Raw genomic sequence first — 13491 nt, 5'->3', positions numbered from 1 at the left:
AATTATTATTTTGGGTTGCTGCTGCTGCTTTCCGCCATGATGCTGATGACGAAAAGGAAAAAGGTTTTGTTGTTTTTGGTCACATGTACCCATGGCCTGAACTAACCTAGAGGGTGTCTCAGGTCTTACAATTTAACACTTTATTGTTGTTAGCCAATGCAATTATAAAAAATAGAGAGGGGCAGGTACTATACGTTTTTCTTCATCCTGCTCCTTTTCATTTATGGTGACTATGTGTACATTATGTAATATGTGCAACCAAGTGAAGTATGTAAACCATGAATGGATTAAATCAAAAAATGAAATGAAATGAAATGAAATTTTAATAAGAATACATATAAAACATCTCTGTGTAGTTTAAAGGGCTCTCTGCATCTCAACAGGTGGGTGAGCCAATCACAAGAGACGTTCTGAGTTTTGAGCTCTAATCCTCTAATAGACCATGCTTTGGGTGGTTGAACTTTTTGTTGTGACATCACAGAGAAGTCTTGATAGTTTATTTCACAACTCTTTTTGAACACAAGTTGTGTGCGTTTTTCTGTGGATTGCACACCTTGATAGTTTCACAGCATTAACATCTGCTTTATAATCACACAAGACATTGACACCTAAGGTTTTACAATATGTCCCTTGAATTAGGACCACAAATTAGAGTTTTCCTCCTTAAGTTAGGTAATTTGATCTGATAGCTGATCAGTATTTCTATTGTCCAGTGCATCCTGAAGGCAGAAACACAGTCAATGCTTTCGATCTTACTATGTAGAGCTTACTTACTGAAGTCCATAGATTGTGCTGCTGGTTAACTGGACGCCTGCCCATGCCTTGCAGGAAACAAACACTGTGATAAATGGGAATGTGCACATGCAGCTAATTGCAGAGAGAGAGAGAAAAAAAGACCAGTCAGCAAATCTCACTTAGAAATTATTCTAAGTGGGTGTAGTTCAATGTAAAATATTTCATCGTTGGAAACAAATTGGCCGATGATTTCAAATGGACTGTTTACATGAATGCTAAAGTGGTCGACGGTGGGTTTATGCAGGAAATATAATCAGCGCAAAAGCTTTTTACACCAATAAATGGACAAACATGCACTGAAAGACGTTCGTATTCAAATCTGTTCCACTGAGACGAAAAACACAAGCTGCTTCCTCAGTTTGTCAAAGATCATGTATATTGAGTATATCAAAGTCATTTTTCTCACTTTCACCACTGATGCAGTCACAGCTCCGTGGATATGTAGGGCAGACCGCTAAATGGATTATCAAAGGTTTGTTCCTTCCTTTTAAAACCAAACTGAGTTTCATGTGGAGTAGGTGAGTCCTCTGTGTAAGAGGTTACATGACGCATGTCTATTCTTATTGGGTTATTATTACTGAACTGATTAATAGAATATTTAAGTCCATGTGGTCCTATTTGTATGTTCACTCAAAAATGACAGTCCTACCCGCTGAATAATTCCTATTATCTATCACCGCTTGGCTTTGTTACAGAGCTTTACGTGGCATATGTGAATAGTATGGAGGAAACAGAAGGAAGCTTTCAGCAGATAATTTGAGCTGCTGTTCATTCAGATCAACAGGAAGCATTTTGCCAGAATCGATGCTGTAATAATTATGGGAATATGTTGCTTTGCTGAGTGGATGATAATGACGAAGCTCAAGCGCATTAATGGAGTAGTATTTGGTTTGCGGTCTGCTCTTTCATTCACCATCTCTATTGAAACATGTTTTTTTTTTGTTTTTTTTAAATAACCCAGAATATAGACAGAATTCTTCCTAATTCTGAACTAAAATAAAATGAACCATAAGCCCAACAAATAAAAAAAATACACTAGATATGTTGTTGATAATGACTGATCATTAAAAACATGATTATTCACTATTATTCACTTTCATACACAGCTGAATGTGCTTAATGTTCACATATTTCAGTCAATGCCTGTGATTTAGGAGGTCATCCTGACTGAACTGTTGCTAAGCTGCATATGGAGCCGTGTTCACCTCGGCTGCTCTAACTGCTCAGTGACAAACACAAATCTGTCAGCTCCTTAATCACACGCTGTTAACGGTTATTGCAGGAAGGTTTTGTCCACTGCTTTCGCCCTTGTCCTCTGAGTCGGCATTGTCATAGTCATTATTCAATCTTTTGTCTGAATTATCTGGTTCATCACTTAGTAGAAAATTATACTGTCCTCAAAACTCCTCAATATCAAAACAAAAATGCAGCATAACATGCAGATATTCATTCTTGTGTCTGTGATCTGTGACACAACAGTGCCTGCTTGGGGCCAAACCTGCTATTACCTGGTTCTGTAAACAATGACACACTGAACAATGAAAAAATGCATAATTTTCAACAACTGCCTGTGAAAAAACAGGAAGTAGAAGGTTTAACTGGATAAAATATAAAAGGTAGACTGGATGTGATAGAGCCCTAATGGAGATATGCACAGGATTCACGGTAGCTGAACATACATGCAAAGTGATGTGATGCTTTAACTTAATTAAAATTCCAAAACATGATCAAATATAGTAATAAATTGAATAATTTCCAAAAGACAAACACTAAAAGGCTTTGAAAATCAGTATTTCTGAAAACAATTTAGTTCCAATTACTGTAAAAGTCAGGAAAAAGTCAATTAAAATGAATATATTTGTTTGTCTCCTCTACCCAGATTCTGCTGGAGCCGGCGGTGATCCAGGACGTCCTGTCTGCAGGCAGCCACCTTCAGCTGCTGGAGCTCCTCAGCCTCTGCTCCCACTACCTCATCCAGGTACACACACACACACACACACATGATGCAGCCGTCCCTGTATGTGAGCTGGAGAAGAGGAAATCAAAGGAATAACCACTTCACACTACATGGTTCCCATTACATGAATAAGAATCCCATAATATCAGTGGGTTTTGAGCGGTGTATTATACTCAGTAACAGTTGACCTGGGGACTATAGCAAAGACATTTACAAATGGGCCACTTAAGTGAAAGTGTGAAAGCCTTTATATAACAACTTATTTCACACATTTATTAAAGTGCACTAAAAACCAATAGGTATTCTCCTTTGTTTCAACACTAGAGCAGCATGGAGCCAGTCTTTGTGGTGAATACATTGATCCTGTCTGAGTAATTTAACATGGCCTATTCATGTTCTCAATAGAAAAGGAGTAAAAATAAAGAAACAAGGAGGTGAGTGGCTGTCAGCTATGTTAAAACCGCATCATTCATCACTTGTGTAGCTTGAGGATTAGTGCAATTAGTGCAATTCTAATTTCTGTAAAAGAAAATTAGAAAACAACGCCTGACAGCAACAGAAACATCAATTAAAGAATAGTTCCACATTTTTAGCTTTCGTGTGTTGAGATGCTCAAAAGGATTGAAAGCACTGTGAACATGAAGCCAGGCCTGGAGGTAGCTGGATATCTATATCAGAAATATTAGATGCAGTGTGAAATGTATTAATTAATTGATATGCATTTAATTAATTGGTCTGCATCTACAGCAATCTGTAATTAATGGTCTGATGTGTGTCCTCGTCTGCAGGGGGAAGTTACAGGTCAGAGACAGTCAGAGAACATGTTAGAGTTCCCTCGAGCCAGATTCAGTGTGTTGTCTGCTCAAGGACACTTCAGCACGGATGGAGACTTGTCAGCTAAGGTGCCAGAGCTCTTTTTGAGAACTAGGCCACTGTGTTGCCACTGAGAGACCAAGATGGGTCTGTTGGAGCGGAGGCAGAGGCAGAGTCAGCCCTCTGTCCTCAGGGTATACAGCCATGTAGCTGCTGGAGGTGAAGACATAATAGCAGGTCACTCAGAGGCGTTTTCCTACACTCAGGCTGCAGCTCAGGAGGGACAGCAGCTCGTCCACGAGTCAGAGGACGGACCGGTGGTTCAATCTTTAAGAAGTCGTGCGTCCTTGGCCAAGATACTGAACCCAGTGTGTGAGTGTGTGAATGGATGAATGTGGTTTGTGAAGTGAAGCAGCTTTGAGTGGTTGACAAGATGAGGGAGGAGCTGCAAAAGTCAGATTTAACAATGACACGTTCATCCATTTGTAGGCTATATGTTTGAGTGGAATACGTGTGGTTTTAGGAGAAGAACCTCATTACATTCACACACACGCCCCGCAGTAGTAATTGTATGGATTATTTATCTGATTACTGTATCCGTAAATCCCTGCACAACCATACTGTAATCTTCATATATTGTATTTTGCCATTAGAGTCTTCACAGTTACATCACAGTGATAAACTCTGCTCTAATCTGCCACCTGGTGGTTGCCGAGGCCTCGTCTCTGTCGATCTGTAGTGAATATCCTCCTGAATAAGTCATGAGTTTTCTGTGTGGTCGTCTCTTTACTTGATTAACATGTGTGCGTGTGTGTGTCTGTGTGTGTGTGTGCTCATCACAAGTCATATCAGCTGACTGTTATATTTGCTGTTTAGCTGGAGTAGATAATAGAGAAGCCAAACCAATAACATTGATTTCCCAATACACACACTGCTCCAGCTGATTTAAAATGAGACGTATCAACCGGTCAGCATCACCCAGCTCCGATATGATGGATGCTGATGTGCAGGAGTCAGTTAATTGAATATTGAATAATTGATCGGTACACTTGCTGTGTGTAGCGCAATAAGTCCTTCACCTGCAACTGATCTAATGAAACATTTTTGTACAATCATTTTTCTAATCTCATTTGTTTTTTAAAACATAAAATTCACAACAAAGCACTGCAGAATTGAGAAGTTGTGAGTTTCAGTGGGAAATTAATCCATTAAGATGTTATTTTATTATAGGGTGAACAGTGGTAGAGGGGAATGTACATGTTGTTGCATGTTTGTACTGTCTGTGCTGAAGTACAACCAGAAGATGGCAGTCTTATTCCACCAGTCACATTATCAGGTTTTTTTCTTTTTCTTTTTTGTGCCTGTTCTCTGTCTCCACATTTAGTATCTGACCCTGAAATATATACTTGTACTTGGTACATACTCTATGAAATATATACTGTATGTAGGGGGATGAGGATAAGATGATGGATAAGACTATCTCTTTTGAATAAAATGAACAAAACCACAGTTTTAATAAATGCTACATGAATGTTACTAATTGTGGAGTATTATCGAGGTGCTGAGGTGAGGGTTTGTCTAAAGGTGCCTCACAGGAAATCTGCAGCATTTAGATGATCATTGTTTACAGTTTGAGAAGAAATTTACCTTTGAATAAAAACGTTTGAAATCAAACCATGAAACAATTTGCTCTCATCCAAGGTCTAACTCATGGAAATTAGTCTACATCATTCAAAATTGAAAGAAACCAGCGAGAGTCGTAGCTGTTACAGTTGCACACATTTTCTTAATGGGGGGGATTCAGGGTAGGTGTGTTCCCTTGATTGCCAGGCGAACGCATCTTCATTAGTTACCATGGTGTATTTCATGTGTTCTGACAGCTGTCTGTGAATCCTTTCAACTTATGCAAATGGGGGGGGGGGAGAGTATACGTGCATTCATCTGTATGTTTATCTGTGTTGTTGCCCTGCAGGAGCTGAGCAGTGTAAACTACCTGGAGCTGTACCGCGTGGCCGACCTGTTCCACCTCCCCGCCTTAGAGGATGCCGTGGTGGGCTTCCTGGTGGAGCATCTGTCTGAGCTGAGCCAGAGCCGGCAGGATGAGGCCCTGCAGCTGCCCTACCGCCTCCTCAGGGAGGTGCTGAAGAGCGACCGCCTCACCTCCCTGAGCGAGGAGGAGATATGGAAGGTACTGGACCTGCATGTGTGTATGTGTGTGTGTTTGTGTGTGTTTCTGCCTGACATAATACAAAACTAACACAGCCTGATAAACAACAAACTAAACACTGCCATCTGTACATCATGTACTGTTTGTATATTTTAATGACAGTATGCAAAAGGAGGGACTCACTGTGTGCGCATGCGTTTGACGGACAGCCAGTCTATACATCCACACCAGTGTAGCCTACAAAACTCAAACTCTTACCAAGAATATTTGTCTTATTTCTAGTCAAAACAGATCTCATTATACTTCAAAGTAGCTTGTTTTTAGACACTTTTTACGTCTTTTCAAGCATATTTGCACTTGAAATATGCAGAAAAATTTGATAGTGGAGCAAGTTTTTCTTTCTTATTACAAGCACAAAAAACTAGCTTTCACTGGCAGATTTTTCTACTTATTTCAAGCGAAAAGTGAAAATGATCTAAAAACAAGATCATTATTAGGTGATGAGTCTTATTTTAAGTGGAAAGAGATTAGTTTTGAGTAGAAATTAGACATTTTGACAAGAAATAAGACAAATATTCTTGGAAAGATTTTGAGTTTTTGCAGTGTGTGTGTGTGTGTGCATGTGTGTGTTTGTGTGTGTGTGCATGCATGATGAACTGCCGGGATAGTGGAGTTAGCGGCGGCAGTGCAGGGTGGGGACTTGCCGTTTTGACTGTTCATTTGCACCAATCAGCCTCCCCCCCTCCTCCTCCTCCTCCTCCTCCTCCTCCTCCCCACCACCACCACCACCACCACCGCCAGCCGCCAGACCCCTCTCTCTCTCTCCCTCTGTCTTTCTCCCCTTCTCTTCTCTGATTAGGCCCACCGCGGCTCCATCAGGGCCCCAATCCCCCAGCTGTCACTCGGCCGCCCGTCTGATTGAAAACAATCAGGCCTCTGATGGCACAATTACCCTGACCCTTTAGCCAGCCGCCGCCGCCATAATCAGCCTCTGATTAGGCTGCTTTGGGCCTCCTTCACTTCGCCCAGAAGGTTAATTTGGGCATCAGACGGAAGCGAACGGCAAGCGGGGGCCGTCGTTCGAAAGAGTGTGTGTGGTGGGGGGGTGAGGAGGTGCGGGGAGGACGGCACACACCAATACCGGACAGATATAGCTTGGCCGTCAATCATTGTCACTCAGAGTTTTCTTAGAGTCTCTCACGCTCTGGAAATCACATTTTCTCTGGCTTTGTTTCCCCCCCCTCTCCCCTTCTCCTCTCTCTTCTTCTTTCTTGCCATCCTTTGCTCTGCCTTTCTGTAGCCCCCCCCCCTCCCCTCCTTCCCTTCACCTCTCTCTCTCCCTCACTATCTTTTTCCCTCACTCTCTCCTTTTCACACACACACACGCACACACACTCTCCCACTTTCTCTTTCAGTACAGAGGGGAAGCAGGGAGAAGGAGTTGATTTATTCTGTGCCCTGAGGAAGTTGTGTGATGCAGCGTGACCTTCACAGTCAGCTGCCATAGTGCGCACACACATGCACACACACGCACACACACACACACACACACACACACACACACACACACACACACACACACACACACACACACACACACACACACACACACACACACACACACACTCAGACACACACACACACATACACAGTCACTTCAGAGCTATGAGGAGAGAGGTGGGGTGAGCGATTGAGAAAGGGAGGAAGAGACAGGAGAGTGGCACAGATACCACAGAAAGACAATCTCCACTCGCTTGTTTGTTGAATATTCACAAATGTACAGTGGATTGAAGGGGGAAATCAAGGAAGGCCTGGAAAGATAAGATAATGTACACATTGTGTGTTCTGTAATACAGCGAATTCATGTCCTGGGTTTGTCTAATTCATCCACCATCGCCTTTGTTACCTCTCTCTCTCTGTCACCTTTGCCCCCAAAACTCACCTTTACTCTGCAGCTCTACATTCTCCAAAGTCTCTGCTTCAATTATTTAAAAATAATAATAAATCTTTTCCTCATAATGGCATCAGTGATCTCCAGTCATCTCGCCCACATCCACACACCTCATTGTATCTAAATAACCTTGCGCTGCTCTCAAGTTCAATTAAATCCCTTCTCTGGAACCCAGTTTTTTTTTTTTTTTTTGGTGCCTGCATTAAACAAAGCAGTGTGCCTGTGGATATTTACAGTCTGTATATTGAATGCTACTGATTAATAAATGCTTTTGTGTGTGTGCTGGATGCAGCGGTGGTTTGCCTCAGCCTTGCCATAATAGCCTGTAGGCGTCTAGAAAAACAATTATGATTAGCAGTCCTTCACTTGTTTTTTTTTCTTTTCTCAGATATCCTGCTTTGCTTTTCCTTCCTTGTTTTCTGCTTTTCTCATCTTCTCACTCGTTCCTCTAACCTTCCCTTCTCCTCACAGTGACTCCAAGTTGCCCTTCTTTCTTTTTCTTTTTTTCCCATTAACATCCTCCTCCTCTACTCTTTTCTTAACCCCTTGTCTTGCTGTATCCAAACTGTTTTCTAATTTCCATTCTCTTCTTAAGGGACTTTATGAAAATGATTGTGATGACTTGATTTTATTGCATGTTTTAAACAAGACAAGGTCCTCCCCCTTACTTTGGACTCCTCATGTGACTACAAAAACTCCAATTCCCCATCTTAACATGGTAAAAATAACAGAAAATAACTAATTTTTAACAATAATCCATAAAAAAGGTAAAGTAGGCTACCAATAATTCCCAATGGGGTGCTCCAATTTAAACTGTAGTTTGAGGGAAGCATTATTTTGGCATAGCAAACAAATATCTAATTTAAATTTTGCATTTATGCTTCTTTGCAAAGCTGCTTCTCCATAACTCGTCTTCCTCTGTCCCTCTGCCTCCAGTTGGTCGTTCTGTGGTTGGAACATGACTGTCGCTACCAGTACACAGAGGATCTTCTGCAGCATGTCCGCTACAGCCTGATGGACGTCCCCACCCTGCACCACCTTGCCAACAGCCACCCCCTGGTCCAGTCCAGTCCTACAGCTGCCGCCCTGGTGGACGAGGCCCTGGACTATCACCACGCCACCTTTGCCCAGCCTCTTCGCCAGTCGGCCCGCACCAGGCCTCGCTTCCAGTCCCTCACCCTCTACATAGCCGGGGGGCGGAAGCGGGAGGTGAGCAGGGTCAGGGAGCTGCGCTACTTCAACCCAGCGGCTCAGGACCACGTACGCGTGGCTGGTGGGTCGAACTGGAGCGAGTTGGCGCCCATGCCCACCGGGCGCAGCCACCACTGTGTGGCTGTCATGGGGAACTTTCTATTTGTTGTGGGTGGCGAAGTGGAGCATGCGACCGGTCGGACGTGTGCCGTAAGGACTGCCTGTAGGTACGACCCCAGGGGCAACAGGTGGACTGAGATAGCCCCCATGAAGGCCTGCAGAGAACACTTTGTCCTGGGCGTTCTGGGACAGTACCTGTACGCGGTGGGGGGCAGGAACGAGCTGAGGCAGGTGCTGCCCTCTGTGGAGCGTTACTGCCCCAAGAAGAACAAATGGATGTTTGTCCAGCCTTTTGACCGCTCACTGTCCTGCCACGCCGGCTGTGTGGCCGACAACCTGCTCTGGATCTCAGGTAAACAGTGATGGGGAGGAAGGACTCCAGATCATACAGTACTCTTCCTTTCACAGGTTTTACTTTCACCTTAATTCTACACACACCTGCACACACACTCTTGGCATTTAACTCAGACTCATTCTGCTTCATTCATATTTCTACCGTTATCTTTCTCTCTTTGATAAAAGAGTTCCTTTGTGTTTCAGGTGGGGTGACAAACACAGCTCAGTACCAGAATCGACTAATGGTGTACGATCCAGAACAGGTAAATGTGCAGTGATGACGACTTACACAAGTCAAACACACTTGTAGTCTACTTTACTAGTTTTATATATTTTTAAGTATATTTTGGGGGGGGGGGGTTGCCTTTAATTGACGGGATAGTTGAGAGAGACAGGAAATGGGGAGGCAGAGAGAGGGGGAATGACATGCAGTAAAGGGCCGCCTGATGCAGGATTCGAACCGGGGCCGACTGTAGCCGCTGCATATGGGCTGCCTTCTCTCACTGCCTCACAAGACACCCCCTAGTTTTATATTTTCAAAGCTGCTAGTACCAGCAATTCCATAATAACAAGGGATCGAAGTACTCTATGCAACGTGAGAGAGATGTTTATCGGCACAGAGAATCATCATCATCGGTTTCTACGCCTCCCTCATCTCTCAGTGTGTGTTAATACATTGGTTTGTCTCTGTTCTGCTTCACTCTAACTGCCCTCACTGTTTCCAGCAGCAGCATAGCAGCTGTTTTCAGCTAAAAAAAAATAAAAAAAAATCACCATATTCACCATACGCTATACCAGGCCAACTCCAAATAGCACACAGCACAGTTGAAGCACAGATAAAGCAGCAAGAAGTGGGTTTATATTGGTAAAGGTGTCTGGGACGGGGGAATACTGATGTTTGGGTTGCATCCAGTTCTGTACATGAAGGGTTAAAACCTAAGGGACAAATTATTACAACTTCTCAGTGTCAGAGCTTGTGACTAATGATAAAAGCTGCTAGTGAAAACACATGAGCCTGATAATAAATTCCCCTCTCAATTGTTTAAGTGCAGCTGTTTCTCCCACTGCCTTTTCTCTCCACCTGCATTTTGTGCTGCACAGTAGCATCATGACATTGGGGGTGTAGTTTCTGTTTAAAGGACAGAGGTTGCCCAGACTCTATCCACGCACGGTATTGACCTATAGGAACACACCTGAGAGTTTACATTTAATGTGAAGTCTGCATTGATTCCCCCCCCCCCCCCCTCAGAGTTGTGTTACTGTTGTGAGTTCACGCAGAGCACACTTTTTGAAAACAACAACAACAAAAAAAACAAAATCTGCACTTACACCACATCAGTGTAACAACGGTGGCTTTTTGCAGAACATTAATGCGGACCTTATGTTTACTGTGAGGGATTACAGTACACAACAGGCAAGAGTCAAGAGTCTGCTAATTGATTTTCACACCATATGGAAATTAAGTGAAAACCAAAGGCACCCGGGAAAAATAGGAAAACTACTTAAATCTGTTTGAAACTCTGCAGCTCACTTTATAAAAAATAATCAGCAGTAAGTTGCAGTTTAATCATGCTTACTGGTCGTACTGGTCCTTAATGTAAATCCAGCCCAGTGTTTCCACTATACGCCCTTATATGCTGAATACAGAAAACTAAATCTGTTTTGGTACACTTGGAATTTGGATACATGTTTATTGGATGTAATTTCTGTATTTGCAAACACACACACACAGCTACACTACAGAGTTAGAGAATGTTAGTATGTGTATGTTTCTGTATGTGTGTGAGAGCCAGCTGTTATTGAGGCCTGGATGTAGGTGAGGCTGTATACTGTATATGGTATGGAGGTATGCATGCAGTGTGTATAAGTGTAAGGTGCATATCCATATGGGTCTGTGTTTGTACATGTCGACGTGGAAGCGAGGGAGCGAAGAAGCGAATGAAAGAGGGAGGGAGAGAGTCTCATTTGTATTCACCATGAATCTACATTCACCTGCCAGAGCAACAGCAACCCCCCACCCACTCTACCCTCAACAGATGGCCACCCGTCAGCTCCCAGCAGACACAGACACACACACACACACACACACTTTCATTCTCTGCCTCAATCAAGTACTCACACACACACACACACACTCACACACTGACACAAAATAAGCTACAACACACTTAGTGAAATGAGCAGGGATCCTTGGTGTAAAATGGAGTGGCTGAAACATATGATTAGAAATAGGGAGGGAAGTCATTAGTACAAACCAGAGCTCTAGTGTCACGTTATTTATCTAGCACTGAGCATACATCAATTACCCATGCATGGATATGCTTAAATATTAATCTTCTTATTCATCCTCCTTCCCTCTCCACCCTCTCTGTTTCTCCCTCCCTCCCCCCCTCACTCTTCGTACTACACCTCACCTCCCTCTTTCTTCTCTTCCATCTGCTTTAACTACCTCCACCCCCCCTCTCTTCAGGACCAGTGGTTGGCCCGCAGTCCCATGCTGCAGAGGCGAGTTTACCACGTCATGGCGGCGGTGAGGAGGCAGCTCTACGTGCTGGGCGGTAACGACCTGGACTACAACAACGACCGCATCCTGGTCCGCCACATCGACTCTTACAACATGGACCTGGACCAGTGGACTCGCTGCTCCTTCAGCCTCCTCACTGGTGGGCACAGTCAGGACAACACACACATGTTGATCATACAGAACACACCAGAGTAGAAACATAATGGTTTGATACCACTCTCATGTTTGTGTTCAATTCAATTCAATTCAATTCAATATAGCAGAAGACGATATTACTTTGTGTGACATCCAAGAGGTGGAGAATGAAATTCATTTTGTGTTATACTGTCCTTTCTATGACATCATAAGACAAAAAGTGTTTAGTAAGGTAGATCCAAATAACAAATTTGTGTGGTTGGACGATGCTGAGAAGCTAAAACATCTTTTTCAGTTGAAAAATTAGCATTTTCTTTATTTCTTAAAAAGGCCTGGGCAATGAGACGAAGAGCGATACAGATGAGTACTGAAATTATGTGTTGCACTTGTGCGGTGGGTAATACCAACAGGAAGGACTGTCTAGTTTTTGATTTGTCAGTAAATGTGTCTTGTAATCCCATATGGGATGGGCCACAATGGTGACATGACACGGAAATAAATATTCATTCATTCATTCAGAATCTATGATAGCATACTGTGTTATAAAAATTTTAATTGCTTCAGATAATTAAGAAATAAAAGAAAACGAATAAAACCCTATAGAGTTTACAGTAAAAGTGTGAGTGCAGAGGGGATGAATGATTTGGAGAAGTGGTTTATTTCACCCATAGGTAGGACATAACGGCGCCCTGAAGGCAATGGAGTTGTAGACAAATAACTTAGCATAAACCCTGTAAACAGGCGAGACAGTCTGGCTCTGGTCAAATGTCACAAAATCTGCCCAAGCTGGTTGTCTGGCAGCTGCACCAAGAAATAGTTCCACATGTAAACCCAGATAAAACCCACATAAAGCCGTATCACGTTTTACATCACTCGGTGAGATGGTAAATAATCACATCTCCTAAAACCCTCCTTTTGCATGTAATGACGGACCTACAGAGGATTATTACCTCCACCAAGGAGGTTATGTTTACATTGGTCTGTTTGTAAGTCTCTTTGTTTGTCGGCATGAAGCAGATTAAGAAGAGAGAATGATATATTTACGCCAAACTTTGTAGGAGGTTTGGACCACAGAGAGGAGCACATTATATTTTGGTTTAAGGATCAAATGGCCTACTGTAATTTTTCACATTTCCATGTAGATAGATCTTTATGCATTATGTTGACATCTATGAGTCTGAATAATTTGGTACTGATCCAAATGCAATTAACAGAATTACACAATAATAATAATAGTAGTGGGTGCAACAGAGCAATGAGACAAATTGTACACCTGTAGCGCAGAACAAAGGATGTGTAGGATTGTTTGGCCTTGGTGTTGTTGTCACTGAACGCCTCAGCTCTGCAGAGTGCCACAGTGTCTTTAAGCTCATTATATTGATTTTCTGGTCCATATCTTTTGTTTTTGTTGATTGTTTTTTTTCCCTCTGATGCAGCAGGCAGCTGTTTCAGTCAGAAACACACTGATGCAGGATATGATGGAGCAGAAGCAAAACCAGAGT

The 13491-nt window shown here is 42.8% G+C and overlaps 1 protein-coding gene across 1 annotated transcript in view; it reads left to right on the top strand.

Annotated features, from left to right (window-relative positions):
* Positions 1-13491, top strand: part of klhl32 (kelch-like family member 32) — a 30819-nt gene that overhangs the window by 14875 nt on the left and 2453 nt on the right. Inside the window, exons 4-8 of the mRNA XM_083990515.1 lie at positions 2675-2773; positions 5538-5753; positions 8620-9346; positions 9535-9593; positions 11801-11993. Of these exons, the coding sequence (XP_083846641.1) occupies positions 2675-2773; positions 5538-5753; positions 8620-9346; positions 9535-9593; positions 11801-11993 (1294 nt within the window). The remainder of the gene's footprint in view (positions 1-2674; positions 2774-5537; positions 5754-8619; positions 9347-9534; positions 9594-11800; positions 11994-13491) is intronic.

Source organism: Trachurus trachurus (assembly GCF_905171665.1).
Source record: "Trachurus trachurus genome assembly, chromosome: 16".
Lineage (NCBI taxonomy): Eukaryota > Metazoa > Chordata > Actinopteri > Carangiformes > Carangidae > Trachurus > Trachurus trachurus.
This window is presented reverse-complemented; position numbering and strand designations above follow the sequence as displayed.